This window comes from Elephantulus edwardii, unplaced genomic scaffold (assembly GCF_000299155.1).
Source record: "Elephantulus edwardii isolate Elephantulus edwardi_28Jun2011 unplaced genomic scaffold, EleEdw1.0 scaffold00033, whole genome shotgun sequence".
Classification (NCBI taxonomy): Eukaryota; Metazoa; Chordata; class Mammalia; order Macroscelidea; family Macroscelididae; genus Elephantulus; species Elephantulus edwardii.
This window is the reverse complement of record NW_006399783.1, coordinates 5,901,576-5,920,610: the sequence shown is the minus strand read 5'-3', so window position 1 is coordinate 5,920,610 and position 19,035 is coordinate 5,901,576. Positions and strand designations below refer to the sequence as shown.

The 19,035-nt window shown below is 41.9% G+C and overlaps 1 protein-coding gene across 2 annotated transcripts in view; it reads right to left on the bottom strand.

Moving 5' to 3' along the window:
• TENM2 (teneurin transmembrane protein 2) overlaps positions 1 to 19,035 on the bottom strand; it is a 1,365,940-nt gene that overhangs the window by 92,040 nt on the left and 1,254,865 nt on the right. For both annotated transcript variants that reach the window (XM_006884325.1, XM_006884326.1), the window contains exon 14: positions 3,240 to 3,450. In XM_006884325.1, coding sequence (XP_006884387.1) covers positions 3,240 to 3,450 — 211 coding nt within the window. The remainder of the gene's footprint in view (positions 1 to 3,239; positions 3,451 to 19,035) is intronic.

Genomic DNA, 19,035 nt, shown 5'->3' with positions numbered 1-19,035 from the left:
ATCTTGTCAAAGCCTGCTTGATTTCTGGAATGCTCGTACTTCTGCAGCCCCGAGGGTCCTGAAAGCTGGAGGGATGCTCTCTCCAAGAATCTCTCTTTTTATTAGCAATACCCCTGACTGTTCAACCCTTTGATGATCTCAGGATCGTTCAGACTGTTCCTCTGACAGCTCTAATTGTCTGCTGCTGGCTGCCTAACAGATGAATCTCATTTCTAGCTGGTTCCAGCCACAATGCTAGAGTGTTTTGAAAGTGGAAAACTAATTTATGAAAATAATCCTTTTGTTCAATTCAGCTTTCTTATCTTCCTGAGACCAAGATTTCTTTAAGGCCTTACCAGACACTATTTTAAAATCAATGATGTGTGTTGATGACCACAAGGTCCATAGTGCTCGTGATGAGAAAACAAAATAGGGAATACATTCCCCAGTTCTTGTTTTTTGGTTCTTTTTCATATAACTGCTATTTCCTTTAAATCATTCCTGGAGCATGAGATTTTAAGAAGAGCCACAGGAATAAAATGGCTGGGGTGCCTGTGATTTCTACCCTGTATTTTTCTAATTCTTCATTGCTGCTGGCTTCCCATCATCTCCAGGCAGCCAATTTGCAGAAAAGATTCAGCTACGACATGCTATCAGTTCATTTCTATTTATGATTATTGATGTGTAACAATTATCACATTATCTAGATAGTGAGATCTGCTCTATAAATTATAGTGGTGTAGTCAAGGCATTTTAGTTATTTTTTATGTGCCTTTATCTAGGGGAAACGCCTTCTCAGACGTCTTGAATTAAGCTCTTTTTTACTTCTAGTTTTGTCCTTTATTATTTGTCAGATAATAATGCACTGAAATTCATATACTTGCTGAACTTTAGCCTGTGTCACGGAGTAACACCTTGTGTTTTTGCGTTATGCTGACATCTGGGCGAGCATGGGCTTATTGGGGTACTTACTGTATTTATTACTTTGTTCCGAGCTTTAGCAGTAGCCTTTTCTCTAAAGGAAATTTCTTTCTCCAGATCTCAGGGGCTGGTAGGAGCTAACTTCCATTGAGTCAGTTACTACCCATGGCACCCCGAGGCGTGTCAGAGCAGAACTATGCTCCATAGGAGTTTGAAGATTTGTTACGTTATGGAAGCAGATTTCCAGGTCTTTATCCCTTTAGGGGTGCCTCTGGGTGTGGTGTTCTAATTGCCAAGCTTTTGGCTAACAGACGAATTATACTCATTCAATTGTCCTATCAGGGATTCTGGGATTGATTAAGATCGGCAAATATGGTAGGACTCATGCCCGGCTCTCTTATATCTCGGCTCTGGTTCAATATACACTTAGAAGTAAAACTCTCAATGAGGAGGATGCAATTAAATCGTGAGGGACAAGAGAAGAAGGAAAAACAATCAGTAAAATATGAGGAAATTACTAGAGTTGGGGTAGGAATGAAGAAATATTTATCAGGAAATGTATTGAAATCTTGTCCATGGGCCAACTGCAGACACATTTAAAGTGGAAGTAACTATTATGGATTGAAGGACATTCCTCTGCCCCCCAAATTATACTGAAGACCTAACCCCTGGCCACGTGATATGAAAAACAAAGTGCTCTCTTTTGTTATGTTGATGAAGTCATACCTGAGAATGGTGGGTCCTAATCCTAGTCCTTTCTGACTAAAGTCTTACAGAAGGAGCAGAGTAGATGAGGACACACATGAAGAAAGACACACAGGTTATGTGCATATTCCTTTATAACCCAAGAAATTTGTGCAAGCAGCTCACTCCCTGATTTGCTTCTGTGTCTACTTGAGTAAGTGAAAGGAAATGGAGATAAGTACAGTGTGTAGTACAGGCTACCAGAGGGAGCAAACTCAAGGGCACAGTTCCTAGAAAGCATGGGAAAAGACTCCAGCTTAGAGTTCTTATTTGTTCATTTGGAGAACGGAGAGGGCACTACAGAGAATAGAATGGAGCATAGGGATGGGGTGGGGCAACCCCAAGAAGACCATGGAAGAATAATCATATCAGCGGATACCATGATAATCTGGACCTACACTCTCTCATAGGAAGATTCTACATATAACTCAAGACACTGACTCTCATTCCTCCACTCTACCCACAGAATTGCTCAGAGGAGTAAGGGCGTAGAGGGAGTATTTAAAATCCAAATAGCCTTCTTGACTTCTTCACCAGGGTCACAGTTTTCATTTATCTTAGGAAGAAGGGTGGGATAAAGTTGACTACAAAACAAGTCTAGAATTGGATTCTAGTATATTCCTAAGCCTTAAATGAGTTACTAAGAGCAAAAGTGTTCTGGAGAATCTCCCTGGTGACATTATGGAATCACAGGTAAAACTGAGTGGCACCAGGCCTGTCACATCAGTAAGTTCAGTTAATGGAGTTACTGGGAGCTTAGAGAAATGACACAAAGTCTCTGGCTCATGGTTATTTTTATGCGTCATAGAGTTGATGCTGACTCAAAGCAACAGAGTTTATAACAGATGAAATATTCTATGTCATCATCACAATAATAGAAGTAGTTGAGTCTACTATTGTGGTCATTGTATATTTCATGTACTTTTAAGTTTTGTCTTCCAGCCACATACTGAATTCTACTCTCTCATGATATACAGGCTTAGTTTCCAGAAGTAGATTCCCAAGCTTTCCTTTCGAGTCTCTTTCAACCTAGAAGCTCCACTGAAACTTGTCTAGCACAGGTGAGCTTATGCGTCTTTGCAATACCAGTGTCATAGGCTCTACCATCATAGCATCATCCGAACCATCACAACATGACAAAGTGACATATGAATAGTGACTGGCTCACTGTAGGTGTTCAATACATTCGGAAAATTGATGTCTTCTTTACTCTAAGATACTATAAATGACATGTTATCAAGTTAATAATAGCATTTAAAAATACTCTTTTGAATGAAAGGTTTCATTCGTGATCAAATGAAAGCCACTATCTGAGGCATTGTCAAAGGGGATTTAAAAATAAGAACAATAATGTGACATAAAATAATAACTTCTAAAATCAGTGGATCAACAGGTTCTGGAGTGAAAGTGGTCTCAGAGACCAAGACCCCACCCACGTGAAGGAAGAGTCTCCAGCAAACAACAGCAGGCGTTGCTCTCTTCATATGGAAGTTTCCAGGCCATGTGGGTTTCTGGAGAGGCCAGGAACAGTGATTCTTACTCCAATAAGAAAGGATCTGGTTAAGTGCAAAAGCTGCAGGTGGAAAGACACTTACCTGCTGTTGAAGGGGTTGTCTCCAGGAATGATGTGGGTACTGTCCTTGCCTGCAAGCAGCTTGATGCGGTCATAGAAGGACTTCACCACAGGCGAGTCTGTCTGGCCCTGCTGGATGATGTCCAGGGGGTCTCGGGAACCCCGGCAGAGCAGGCTGTTCTGACAGGCTGACTGCAGGCAGCAGTCGGGGTCCAGGCAGTCCACCAGGCCATCTGAGGGGAGAGGTAGAGCTGGGTCAGTGGACTTGATGGCAGAAAGCCACGTGAATATGGTGACAGCCCCTGAAGCAGCTGAGGCCTGGCCAGCATCCTGAGGAGCTCTATTATCCTAACAGGAAGACGTCATTATAGTGTGTATCTACGGAGGCGGCGGGGGCGGGAGAACAGAAATGGGCTGCCAGCTACAAGGTTAGCAGTTTGAACCTCCTACCTTTCCAAAGGAGAAAGCAGCAAACATTTAAAGTATCAGAAACCTGACAGGGATTCGCTGTGAATGGTATCAACTCTATGGCACTGGGCTTGGGGTGTGTTTTTTGTTGGTGTGTTTCATTTCCTTTGTATCATTTTCTAGACATTTTTCTTATCTATGATAAAACCAAAACCAGCCTAAATATCCAACTCGTAGAGAGCCTGTAGGACCTCATGGAGACCTGCTCTATAGGGTTTCCAAGGCTGTAAAGGTTACTGAGGCAGGTTACATCATCTTCTTCCTGCAAAGCGACTGGTGGATTAGAACTGCTGTTTGGCTAGCAAATGAATGTCTCATCCACAGAGCTACCAGAGTTTCTTACATCCTTGTTGTTGTTATGTGCCATCAAGTACAACTCATAATGACCCTGTGAACAGCAGATCTGAACCCTGTCCAATCCCGCGCCGTCCTTATCATCTTTGACACTCTTGAGCCCACTGCTGCGGTCACTGCGGCTATCCATCTAGGGAGGGTCTCCCTCGCTTTTGCCGACCTTCCACCTTTCCTAGCATGAGATCGCTTTCTAAGGAACACCTTCTTCTAGCAACATGCCCTAAATATGTGGAATGAAACCTCACCATCCTTGCCTTTATGAAGCACCCTGGCTGCACCTTCTTGAAGACACATCTATTTACTCTTTTGGCAGTCCATTGGATATTCAGTACCCTTCTCCAACACCACAACTCAAAGGCATCAATTTTTACTTCTGTTATCCTATTCATTGTCAACTCATAGTGACCCTACGCACATATCTGAAACTTACCCCATCCTGTGCCATCTTCATAGTCTCTGAGATGCATGAGCTCATTGCTATAGGCAGTCTGTCAGTCCACCTTGTTGAAGGTCTTCCTCTTTTTCTCTGATCCTCCGCCTTTCCCAGAGTTATTTTTTCCCCCCAAGGACTGGACCCTCCTCATAATGTGTCCAAAGTTTCCATGATAAGCTAGTATTATTTGTGGATTTGAAAAAAGTAACTTTGCTTTTAAACATCACAGCACAAAGAAGACTACTCTCTGCCAGTTTTCAGCAGTCACTAATGGGTGTCTAAATAATAACATTCATTGAATTCCTTATATCCGTGAATAGATAAAACAATTGTATCCATGATTCTTTGGAGCCAGGGAGAGAACTGAGGACTTGTACAGCAAGGGACTATGATCTTCATTTCCCCCCAAGAAATATGGGAAATGTTTTTGGCTTGGGCACACGGCTATTAAATCATCAAAAGCACCAAAGTGCTTATGGTTTTGCCTTCCCACAAGCCCTCAGGGCCTTGGATATTCTGGTGCACTTGTCTAGATTTCTGCCTCTGGCCTCTGGTTCTGAGTTACTGCTTCCCACTCATTCATTGATTATTCAACAGCTACTTATAGAGTGCTATCGTGTGCCAGAAGTCAAACAGTGAGCAGGGGAACATGGAACCTGCCCTTGAGGAGCTGACAGTGAGGTGAGGAAACTGACATGACCTAATTTCTAAGACCACCTGTGGCCTCTTCCTCCAGGAAGCCTTCCTGATGTTCTGACCAGTAGGTTAGGTATTTCTCTTTGATTCTTCCCTGAGTTAGAGATTCTTAAAGAGCTGTTTTGCAGATGAAGGAAAGAACAGATTAGAAGGGATAAATGATTGAGTATTATGGTTAGCACAGGAATCCAGAATTAAGGTTGCATAGAGAAGTGTACTCGGGGTGGGGGTGGGGGGAAGGGACGTGAGAATTGTACACTAATGAAGGAATTTTTTTTTCTCTCTTCGGAGGAGGAAGGGAGCTGGTGGGGAGGGGTGGGCAGGGAGAAAATTGCGGCAACGAATGAATGGAAATCTAAAACCTCTGTAAAAAAAAATGGGGAAAAAACCCCGATAGATTTATAAGAGAAAAAAAAATCCTACAACCTTTTTTTTTTTTTTAAAAAAAAAGAGCTGTTTTGCCTCAGATTCCTGTGGGGATAAAGAAGGACCCACCTTCAACCACCTCAGAGGCAGCCTCCACAAGTAGGTCATGGAATCTTGATTTTAAACATGCTCCTCAGGTGATTCTAACACATCGTAAATTTTAGAAATTGTTGACAGTGTTAAGCTACTCATAGTGAAATTCATTATCTTATTATGCTTGCTTTCCTGTTTGGAAAATGAGCTCTTCGAGTAGAAAAAACAGTGTCTTACTCATTTCTATATGAATGCTTAGTTTAGTGCCAAGCTTGGAAGTAGGCTGTAAAGAATTCTTTGTTGAATTTTTTTTGTGTGTTGTTACTGAAACGACTGTTTTCCATTTTCATGTGTCTGTAAATGCTGAAGAGGAGAATGCTGGGACAGTGTTGAGTCCTTGGAATTTCCTATTGGAACAGATTGGCTGGCTGATGCTCATCCACTCTGTAGGGACCTGAATCCACAGTGGAGGAGTTGTGGGAACCACATTATTGTACTTCTTGGATTTTATAGTAAGGCTGGTTTTTGGTTTATTGTTTAAATCATATATGAAGAGATTGCCCATCTTTCTTCCAAGGAGCAGCTGGTGGACTTGAACTGCGTGCCTTTGGGTTGGTAGTGAAGCTCCCTACCACTAGGGCATCAAGGTCATAATTAGCATTATAGAAACTCCTGTGCAGTGACTTGACAAACACATGTCATGGAACACCAAATCACAGGCCTACCTGAGTGCTTTAAATATATTACAATGTAGTTTTTGGGCATTACCTGTTCATTTGGTTTGCTAATGAAATTGAAATATATAATTTCACCAAAGTTCCACTGTAATTTAGCAATTAATGTACAATTATTTTACCACATTACTTTCTCTTTTAGCAGGCAAACAAATTAAGAGGTTGTGTGTTTTGCTTGGCTTTAAATTACAAAAGCTAGCCTCTCATTTTCCACATGGGCAAATGTTGCTTGTGTGCCTTGTAATGCATGGAGATTTTTTTTTTTGTAATGCATGGAGATTTACAGAGTGTCCTGGAAATGCATACACAGGAGGGTGGGCAGGCACGAACACTTTAGAGTCTTTTGAATCAAGGCTCCAAACATCTCAGTCTGGTGCGCTGGTTGAACTGGGTCCTCTCTAGCTCCCAACAAACCTCAGACCCAAGAAACAGTGCCAGGAGTGCTTTCTCAGCAGCAGGATAACATGGTGGCACTGTTTCAGGTCCATGTTCAGATTGTTCACTGGTTTCAAACAATGTCATATGTGTTTGCTTACTAATCTACAAAGAAAACTCCCATTGCTGCTGAGTCAGTCCTGACTCACTGTGACCCTCTGTTGGGTTTCCAAGTCTGTAAATCTTTGTGAGAAGCGACTGCTCATTCTTTCCCTGCGTGTGGCTAGTGGACTTGAACCACTGGGCTTCTGCCTGGCAGCTTGACCTGTTATGTATTACAGAGCCCTTTTATTAATCCAGAGTGAGCTCTCACATTTTTTCACCAAACAAACCAAAGATTCTGCTTCAAAAAATGGCTGAGATCTCTCTCTCTCTCTCTCTCTCTCTCTCTCTCCTCTCTCTCTCTTCCTCATAGCACCTTCTAGACAGGGGTAGAGAATATCTTGACAGCAAGACAAGTAGGGCTTATTTGTGCTTATTTACCAATTTATAGTGAACTGTTTCACATTTCTTTAAATCAGATCAACAATATGGTGAAATCCATGTGAAACTGTTTGCCACAGATTTCAAAGCAGCTCAGGTAAACCCATGCTCACTTTGCTTATGGGGTAATCTGGCCCTTGATCCAAGGGCTCTTGAAAGAGTAAGAAAAAGAAAAAGAGAAAAAGTAAGCCCAGCGCTCTGCCTTTAACATCACCTTCCAAGGACTGCCTTCATTAGACAGAGGGAATCTACAACTGAATGGTTGCTTTAGATTTAAAAATGACCTGCTGAGATATGTTGGCAGCAAGCTATTCAGCAACCACAGAAGCTTCTCAGGTGAGAGAAACCCACTGTTGTTAGCACTATAGATTTCTTTAAGGTCGCTGGCCTCTTCCCATTAGGAGCTCTATCCTTCTCTGGTGGCCTTTTCCTCCTGAAGCTGGGAATGGTTCCCACCCACCTCCAAACCATTTTCTACCCACTCCATATAATCAGCTCGACGGCCTTACCAGGCCCAAATAATAACTCAAGACAGTTTTCCTATTAAGCATTGGGCATCTTCCTTCCCCACCTCCTTCAGGCGGCCACTTTCTGGGTTTGTGACTGCTCCCAAACTGTGAACCTCAAATTGCCCCACTGTTCTGTTGATTTCAAGCTTTTTATTCAAGGGTTTGTCTGGCAGGAAATGTCCTCACAACATATCAGCAATAGCTCCAGACAAAAGGGGAGGGGGGGAGAGGGTTACAAATGATTTCCTTCGTTTCTTCCTCGCTATTTACAGTTACCTGTTCCCAAGCCTGTGCATTTGGGGTTCCATCCGTTATTAAGTGGGAGCATACATTATGTCTGTAATGACCTCATCATGCTGCATGATTATGGGCTGCTGCCGATGAACACTTGCCGACGACACGGTGAACTTTAAATTGGCACTCCAATCTCCCAGTGGCCTGTCAGTCATGAGAATCGCATCTTTATGCCAGCAAGCCCCTTGGATGGAGTCTGACATTGCAATCTTCAGTAAATTACCCTGTCACTGACAATCTTGCAGTTATCTCGCAAACAATCAAGCAGGCAATCAAACTGCTCTGAATTGCCAGTTCAGGACCTGAGAGGCTGCAGAGGCTCTGTTCAACGGTGGTGGGTATGCCGCCCAGCCCTTCCCTGACATTGGAGGATTTCTCTCCTTATTTATCTACCTGCGTGTTTGTTTGTCTGGCTTTTTCCTGGCAAGGTGGGTGAGGGCAGTGGGGAGGTTTGCACAGTTCTTGCAAAGGTTCTGGTTCTGACTCAGCAGTTATGGGAAAACGACCAGGGCCTTCTTTATGCAGGCTGGGTTGGTGCCACAGGTCTGCTTAATATGTCCTCATTTACATCATCCTGTGAAACGTGGCCAAGAAGAATTACCAAGGTGCTTTCTGTCAGCGTGGATGCTAAATTACACTCTGGTCTGTTCTACCCGTGTATGCCAGATGCTTATTTAATGGCAAATGAAGGGAGATACAGCCATGGAGAAACTTTCTGGAAACAATACATGAAGATTTGGGTGGTTTTTTAAAAATTTTTTTTTATTTGATAGAGCAAATAAGAGAGAATCTTCCAGAGCAATTCTGGCAATGTGAAATAGAAATCAGGTTAATGCTAAATTGAACCTTTTGGATGAAAATCCCATGGTTAAAAAGCTCTCCCTCACTGATAAAAAAAATAAAAAGGAGAAAGTCTCCAAGCTTTGGCCCATAGATAGCTCCAAGTTTGACTCTTCTAGTTCCCTGCCTTTGTGAGCATGGAAAAGTAGCCAGCCTTCCTGCGTGTGAAGGTACAAATACTGTATAACACCATTATTGTAGAAATAGAACGATAACTAACTAGTAAAACATGTAGATGAATATAAAGGTTTGGGAGGGTGGTAGCACTCACAGGGTGTGAGTGAGAAAAGATCTGGTGATTTGATCCCAAAAGAATTGCCTTGGACATAGCACTCTCTGAGCGCAAAGCCTAATACACAGCTGTAATAACCAAAACAGCATGGTACTGGTACAATGACAGGCACACAGACCAATGGAACAGAAGAGATAACCCAGAAAAGACCCATCTATCTATGGCCAACTGATATTTGACAAGGAAGCAAAACCTATCAAATGGGGAAATGACAACTTCTTCAACAAATGATGTTGGCAAAACTGGACTGCTACCTGCAGAAAACTGAAGGAGGATCCACATCTCACACCATACACAAAAATAAACTCAAGTTGGATCAGTGACATATGGTTGATGACCAAAACAATAAAGATCATAAGAGATAAAGTGGGACCAAGCTGAGAAGGCCTAGCCCATGGTATAAAGTGACTGACAAATATAGCCAGAAATACACAGTCAGGAGAGGATAAAATTAATCGATGGTACCTTCCAAAGATTAAATCCCTGTGCACATCAAAAACTTTTTTGATAGAGTGAAAAGAAAACTTACTGATTGGGATAAAACATTTGGTAATGCCATTTCAGATGTAGGTCTCCTATCAAAAGAATCCTACAGGGCCTCCATAAGAAAAAGACTGATAACCCAAACAAAATGGCAAAAGTCATGGAAAGAATTTTCAAAGGAAGACATTCAGATGGCATGAACATGAAGAAATGTTCACAATCACTGGTAGTAAGAGAGATGCAAATCAAAACCACAATGAGATTCCATCTCATCCCAGTAGTAATGGCAAACTTTAACAGAATAGCAAGTAATAAATGTTGGAGAGGATGCAGAGAGATAGAAATTCTCATACATTGTTGGGGGGATTGCAAAATGGTACAACCACTCTGGAAGGCAGTTTGGTGCTTCCTCAAAAAGCTGAACATAGAAATTTCATATGACCCAGCTATTCCACTGCTACGAATATAATCTGAAAAAATTAGAACTGAGACACAAATGGAGTTTTGTACACCAGTGTTGCTATAATAGCAGCATTATTCACCATCACTAGAACATGGAAACAGCCCAAATGGTACATTCACATGATGGAATACTACACAGCACTCAGGAGCAATGATTTTGAAAATTACTACCTAACTTGGGAGGGACTGGAGAGCATTATGCTGAATGAACTAACTCAGTCTCATGAGGACAAATACTGTATAACACCATTATTGTAGAAATAGAACGATAACTAACTAGTAAAACATGTAGATGAATATAAAGTTTCGGGAGGGTGGTAGCAGAGGGGTGAGAATGGGCAAGGGGGAATGAAGGATAGTGTAAAACACAATGTATACCAACTTTATAAGCAAACCAATATAAAATAAAAATTTAAAAACAAAAAATAACCCTAAGGATTTGTCTTAGTAACCCTATGGGGCAATTTGTTCTCTACACTGTCAATTGGGGCAAAATATTTGGAATCAGTTTGATGACACACAACAGCAATATGGTGGCAATAAATTATATGATGTATGTGATGGGAGCTCTGGTGGCCTAGTGGTAAGAAACTGTACAGCAATCCCGAAGGCACGTGGTTTGAATCTACCAGCTGCTTCACAGGAGAAGGATGGGCAATCTCCTCCTGTGTGATTAACTGACTCTGAAAACCACTGGAGGGTCAGCCATGGGTCAGTTCTAACTTGACAGCAAACAACAACATGTGCTATCAGTTTATCTAAAAGCATATGTTTAATAAACACATCGCAGGTTTTATTATAAATGGAAACTCCCTGAAGTTTTAAACTTTCAATGTATAAAGTCAGGACATAAGAACAAATGAAATTAATATCCACTTATATTTAGAGCCATTCTCTGCTATGGCCTATGGGTTGATTGCATCTTGGTAAGGATATTGTTGTGTTTCTACATGGCGATAGCATAATAATTAGCAATAGGTGTTGTAGTTTGAGAAGGGTTTTCATTTATTTTCCTGATTTAAATCACAACAATCCTAATCCTATAAAGCAGAATAATGTGACTGTTAAGCCGCAGACTCTGATGCTGTGAAAGGATGTCTGAGTTTACGTTTCACATCAGTCGCTACCTAGCTGTTGACCCATGGTAATTTATTGTTCTGTGTTTGAAGTTCCCTCATCTACAAAATGAAGAAGAGGGAGATGATGAAAATGTTAGAACACATCATTGAGAAGATTAAACAAGCTAAAAAATGTAAAGTGCCTGGCAGTAAAATACAAAAAGCATATAATCTAAAATGTACAGCATGATAACTTTTCATATATCTCTATCTCTATCATCTATCTCTATCTATCTATCTATCTATCTATCTATCTATCTATCTATCTATCTATCCATAGATATAGATATGGAGTTCTAGTGACCCAGTTGTTAAGGAATTGAGCTGCCAACTCAAAGGCATATAGTTTGAATCCATCAGCTTCTACATGGGAGAAAGATAGGGAATCCCCTCTCATTTGATTTATAGCCTCTGCAAATTCACTGGAGGGTCAACTCTGAGATGGTTCTGATTCAATGGTGTACACACATGTACATGCACACAAAAACAGTGGAAAATCTAGAACATTTCCACCAACCCAGAAAGTTCCTTTGTGCCATTTTCCAGGCAATACTGCTTTAATTTCTGACCCCCCCTTTAAGTTTTTTTTTACTCCCTTTTTTAGTTGTTTAATGTTTCTTGTTCTTGAACATCTTATAAATGAAGAAGTAAATACTCTTAAAAGCCAGTATTTTCATCAATCCAATACATGGCTTTATGGTATAGTGAGACCTCAGTACACTATATATTGCCATCGTTTATATGTTGTTATTGTTGTTAAGTGCCATCGAGTCATAGATGACTCATAGAGACCCTATGAATGAAAGACCTGAACACTTGTATAACTTTGATTGTTTCCCCAAGGTCATAGAGTTTGCAGAGGCAAGCTATTTCAGAAGTCAGTGTCACTCCTGCTTCCAAGCTTGTTTTAATCGGGGAGCTCCATCAAACACTGTCCACCATGGGTGACCATTATCATATTTGATACATCAGTGTCACATTGTTCAGCATCATACCCATCCTGTAAATGAGGAAACTGAGGTTCGGAGTAGCTGAGTACATTACCCAAGTGTTTAAGGGGTGATTATGGATAAAATGTAGAAAAATGCAACCAATGAGTGCACTGCTCTGTCTTCTTCAGGACAGAAAGCAGGAGGCATTCCCAAGGGGAATATGAAGACAGGGCAAGGGATACTCATCAACTACAAAATTGTGGGCAGGAAAGGGAGTAAATAATTTCTGAGGCTATGCCAGCTCCTCTGGCAGCTGGGAAGGAATCTACAGCTGGCTGAAATGAGCATCGGGAAAGGCGTCAACATGAGAAACACAATGTCTGGGGATTCCCTTTGGCAGCTGAGGACCATACTGTCTACCTCTGGGATTCAAATTTCTGTTTGGTTGCTTCACCAATGGTGCAAGGCAGCACTTATGTATAGGTCTATACCAGCTGTTTTTGGGTCTGCCGAGTTTGACCAGCTAGATATTTCACCATTGTTGTGGTTGTTAAGTACTGTCGAGTTGAGCACAACTCATAGCAACCCTATGAACAAAAGACCTGACCCTTGTTCTATAACTATTGTCATTTCTCTATGTTCGTAGAGTATCTAGAAGCATGTAGGGACCTCTTAAATAGTTGATGTAGTTCCTAAGTGGTACAAATGGATTGTTAAGTGTTTGACTAGTAACCAAGAGAAAGGTTGAAAACTCAAATCTACCTAACAGAATGTTGGAAGCAAAGCCTCTGAATCTGCGTCTCAAAGTTCTGCTCTGCACACATGAGATCACTATGAGGTGGCACTGACTCAATGGCAACCAACAATAGCGACCCTAAAGGTTAGCGATTGGTCCTCACTCAGTGATGCTGTGTGAGGAAAGCCTCAAGATCTGCTTCTTCAAGATTATGGCCAAGAACACCTGGTGGAATGGTTCTACTCTATAATAAAGGGGCAGCTATGCTGTCAGGGACCTCTCCAGGGGACTGAAGAGCAATGATGTCAGTCTAGAGACTAAGGTGAGCCTGATACAGGCCATGGTCTTCACAACTACTTGCTATGCATCAGAGATCTGGACAACGACTAGGGATGATAGAAGAAGAATCAATGCCTTTGAGTTGTGGTGCTGGAGAAGAGTATACTATGAATATACCACGGACTGATAAGAGGACAAACAAGTCTGTCCTGGAGAGGATGAAACTAGTCAGTTCTGTGGAAGTAAGGATTTTGAAGCTCCATCTAACATACTTTGGACATGTTGTAAGGAGGGACCAGTCCATGGAGAAGGACATCATTCTCAGAAAGGTAGAGGGATAATGCAAGAGCAGAAGACCCTGGATGAGACTCAGTGACTGGGGTAATGGAAGTAGGTGTGTCAGAGACAATGAAATTGGCTCGAGATAGAGCAGGGTTCAGAACTGTTGTACATAAGGTTACTATGAGTTGGAGTTGTTTCGACAACACAACAACAACATGAGTCAGAGTTGACGTGATGGTAATGCATTTGTGTTACTCTTGGTTGGGTTTTGTGTTGTGTTTTTTGTTTTTTTTTGTGTGTGTGTTAAATCATAAAAAGATTTAACCTCAAAATCTCAACTGAACACTTCTAAATAAAGTTAGATTCTGGATAAATGGATGGCTACATTAGCCACAGTAAACATGAGAGTTTACAACAGTGGCACCATGCAGTATTTGTCCGTTTGTGACTGGGATACTTCACTCAGCATAATATCCTGCAGGATCACCCATTTTGAATAATATTGCATGAGTTCCTTGTTTTTCAATGCAGCATAGTATTCCATTGTGTGAATATACCACAGCTTCTCTATCCATTCGTTTGTTGTGCCCATCAACAAAAGAATGGATAGAGAAGCTGTGGTATATTCACACTGACAAAGGAGCTGGTTTTGACAAGCACTGTGGCAATGGGACAATTAAAACAGACTTTCCAGGGGGGAAAAAAAGAGAGGAATGAACTGGGAGGAGGTAGAGAAAATAGTGCAACTATGAATAAATGGAAATCCAAAATCTCTGTAAATATTCATTAAAATTAATAAAATAAAATTTAAAAAACAAACAAGAGTTTAAATCAAGAACAGGTGTAGATCTCACTCAATTAATTATGCTCAAGATTTACTATTAGTTACTATTAGCAAGCTTTGGTGACTTAATGGTAAAGACTTATGCTGCCAACCCAAAGGCTCTTGGTTCCAGTCTCCCAGCTGGTCTATGGCAGAAGGATAGACAATATCCTCTTGTGTGATTTATTACTTCTGTCCACTGGAGGGTCAGTTACGAGTGCATTCTGACTCCTCAGTACATAACAACACTATCAGCCTGTTGCTATTTAGAAACACAGGCTTGTCCTTGCCAAAATTTGACTAATCCAGAGCTCATAACAGTGAATGACTCTATAAATGTAGACATTACTTTCTTTTCATGTTCAGTTTCGATAAGCTGAAAAAGTCGCAATCTTCAGGGCTTTTCTGCTTGTAGTAATCCTTAGAGTTTATTGCAGGCATATGCTATGACAGACTGATGCTACATGTATCATATAATTTATCTCCACCTGAGAGTGGAGTTCAGAGTTGGTGAAACCCACACGTCTTTCTTTTTTGCAGGGGGAGACAGCAGGAGCCACAGCATCATTCTTCTAAGGAATGGCTCCTGGAATGAGAAGATGCTTATTTCCTTTCTTTTCCTTGTTGATCTCGGTAAATTTGGCATCTTAAAGAGAAAACTCAGATGGAAGCATCTGGTTCATTTTCCTGGTAGCCTTTGGTTCCCACAGCTTGCTATGCAAGTGACTCCTCCCCCAGCCTGCACAGAATTGCCAGCTCTCTTGGTATTAGAGGTTTCAGAGAAACACCTACATTTACTTTTCTCATTTTGTGTTAGGGCAGCACAGATTGGCTTCAGCAATTCATTTCAGGTGCACTGGAAGGCTCTACTAGTAACTGCACTTGGAACCTTGTTGCGAACTGGTCAGCAGCTCAGATTTTAAAAATAAGGCCAGCTCTTTGCAGAGCATGTGCGATTAGAGGCTCCAACAACCAGCAAATGTACCTTTCCCACCACTCACTGCGCGAGAAGATCACATAGCGGACTGGGTAAAAATACACGCTTTGAGGAGAGCAGATTCTATTTTATGTAGATGATGTTCAAGAACAGGCAGGGCTAATCAAGTAGGAGACCAAGTAAAAAAGTCATAGTTCTCTCTATGGGAAAGGAAGCTCTAGTGGTGTATTGTGTGGACTGTCGAGTTGGAAGCGACCCATAGTTGATCTTCCAGCAAGTTTTCAGAGACAGATGATGGGAGAAGAGTGCTCATCTTTCTCCTGCGGAGCAGCTGGAGGATTCAAACCACATTCCTTTGGGTTTCCACTGCAATGCCTTACCACTAGGACCCTAGGGTAAGGAACTGTGCAACTAACGCAAGTCACGGTTTGAATCCATCAGTTGTTCCGAGGGAAGAAGGTGGGCATCTCCTTGTGTGTGTTGTAAAGCATCTGAAGACCCACTTGGGCATTAGCTATGTATGAGATGGTTCTGACTCAACAGCACACAAGAACAACAATTCTGTGGGAAAGTACTGACTGAGAAAAGGCACTTGCTGGGGATGTTTTAGATTTTACCTGGATAGTAGTTATATTAAACTCAAAGCCACCTACTTGGCTTTGGGTTGACTCTGGCTCAGTTATTCACTCTGTAGAGTGGACTTCACGGCACCTATTCACTAAAGTGCACAGGGATGTCCGAAGAAGATGGACTGAGAGGATGCACAGGGACCACGTGGAAGACTCACAGTGACCCATGTGTCAGAGTAGAACTGTGCTCCACTGGGTTTTCAATGGCTGCCTTTTTGGGAAGTACCCACTCATACTTTTCTTTCTGTTAAGGTTGCTCTGATTGTATCTGAACCTCTAACTTCTTAGTTAGCTGAGAGTGTGAACTGTACCATGCAAGACACCAATAGCTATGCAGGTATATCCAGACACAAAATTCACTAAGGTGGACATTTAAGATAATGTGCTCTCGCAGGAGCAATGATTTCGTAAATTATTACCTAACTTGGGAGGGACTGGAGAGCATTATGCTGAGTGAACTAACTCAGTCCCACAAGGATAAATATTGTATAAAACCATTATTGTAGAATGAGTGTAAGGATGCAGGAGGGGTGGGAGAGGGTGGAAGCAGAGGGAAGAGGACGTGCAGGTGGAGAGGGAGATTAATCATGGGATTGTACAATTTGATGGGTGGGGGGTGTAAGGGATATGGAAAGAATCTGATTTTGAATACAATGTATTCGAAATTTGTAAATTAACTAGTTGTTGCTGTTGTTAAGTGCCTTGGAGTTGTAGGTGACCCTATGAATGAAAGACCTGAACACTTGTATGACTCCAATCCTTTTTCCTAAATAAACTAGTAGAACATAAAAAATAAAAGATTGTGCTTTTGTGCTTTTATTTGCTCATGTAGAAAGCGGGGCTGATAGTGATCCTGATGATACCTCACAGGAATGCTGGGAGAGTGCTGAGATAGCACTTGGGGTAACTGTGGGCAATGAGTGCCTCGGAATCATGTCTCCACTTCTTTTGAATCTTCTTGGCACCATGTAGGTTTGTTTAGCAGCACAGAGCTGTCTTTGACTTTTTGTTAGTCAGTCAGAACTGACTCCTAGCCAACTCTTCAATGAGTGTTCAGAGGCAGTAAACTACACAGTTGGAGACAATCCATCTTTCTCTTGCAGGGCAGCTAGTATGTTTGAACCATGCACTTTTGGGTTGGCAGCACAACTCCTTACACACAGAACTAGTACTTGCCAAGTTCTCATTTCCTCAGGGAAAGTACAGGGACTCAAGGTGGGAAACCCAAGAAGACCTAGAGTTATACTGAGATCAATTAATAATAGGGAAATGTAAAATCACTAAAGCAATGGAGAGAAAAGAGGGAACAAGTTGGTGTAAGAAGAGAGAAACCTGGGCTGTTTGCTCTGTGTGATGGAAAGGAAGGAGCAGAAAGTTCGGTAGGACGCTGGCTGGCAAAGGCCAAAAGCTCCAGATGAAGGTTAGTTGAAATCATGAAAGGTTCTTGTGTGTAAACAAAGTTGGCAACCTTGGAAATGGCTCTGCGTTGGTAGTTAGTTTGTTCCGAGGCAGATTCTTGTGGGAGTTATGCCTAAGGTATGTGCGATTGTGGGAAAGTATATTTTTCTATTGGGTCCCTGTCTATATAAACAGTATGTTGTTATTGTTGATTGCCTTCGAGTCGAGCACGACTCATAGCGCCTCTATGAACAAAAGGCCTGAAGGCCCTGTACAACAGCATGAGTCACCTCAAATCTGATGCAAGCACCATTCTAACAGGCAGATCTCTGAAAAGAGATAACAGTAACTTGAATGGGACTGGAGAGCATTTTACTGAGTGAACTAACTCAGTCCCACAAGGACAAATATTGTATAAATCCATTATTGTAGAACGAGTATAAGGATCCAAGGGTGGGTGGAGGGTGGGAGCAGAAGGATGAGGATGCGTAGGGGGAAGGGAGATTAATCATGGGGTTGTACAATTTGATGGGGGTGGGGTGAGGGAAGTTGGAAGAATCTGTTCTGGAAAACAATGTATTAGAATTTTGTAAATAGGGAGCTCTGGTGGCCTCGTGGCAAGAAGCTGCACTGCAATCCCAGAGGAACGCGGTTCGAATCCACCAGATGCTCTGCCGGAGAAGGAGGCGCAATATCCTCCTGTACCAGTCAGATCTGATTTGACGGTACACGCACACAAAATAATAAAAAAAAATTTTTAAAAAAAGAATTTTGTAAATAAACTAGCATAATAATAATAATAATAACAAATAAAAAAATAATGGTATTGGCCAGGGGGAGCAATCTACTCACCAATTCATTTTTCTAGAACTGGGACTGAATTATTTTGCAAATACAAACCTCAGAACAACTCACAGCATCTGGTTGACCCCACAAGTATGGAAGTGGAACTGAGAAAGGGTTAGAGAGAACCAGAAGGGGAGAAATAGGGACTAGGGCTTCCATGGGTCATAGTCTGGCCGGAGATGCACTGTTGGCCGCATCCTGTCACAGCCACTTGGAAAGCAGTAAGAAAATGCCAAGGAAGGTGGTCCCAAGTCAGGATCCCTTGAGATTCAGGGATTGTCCTGGTCCCACTTGCCCAGGCCTAAAAGTGACACTGGCCACTTTGCCCAGTAAGAACTGTATAGTAAGAGTCTGAGTTTTAAAGTTAGGAAGACCTGGTTTCAAAAGCTGGTCTATGAGTTAATAGCTACATGACTTTGGGCAGATGACTAAACTCCCATGGCTCAGTTTTTCAATCTGTAGAATGGACTTCACAGCACCTACTTCATTAAAGTGACCAGAGATGCCCTAAGAGAATGCGGATGGACAGAGAGGATGCACAGGTACCACAAGAAGGACAGCTGAACAAAAGAGAGGCTATTCTTAAGATTTTCCGCTCACCATGAGGGAAGGGCAATGTTCCATTTGCATTTTACCCAACGCCTGCTGACAAGTTGGAAGTGAGGGATAATTGAAAGCATTCTGGCTTGATGTAACTAAGAAGTGAAAGAAACGGGCAAGGCTGACTTGATTTAACCTGGCAATATGAGATTAGTTCTTCATTGCCTCTGTTAGGTCTCCCGCATTGCCAACCTTTTAAAGCAATAGATTGGCTGACAGGGCGCTCATTTGGAAGGCTTCACCTGCCATTAATACCCTGGCTGCCTGATGGACCGTTGTTCCACAGACGGCGCCCC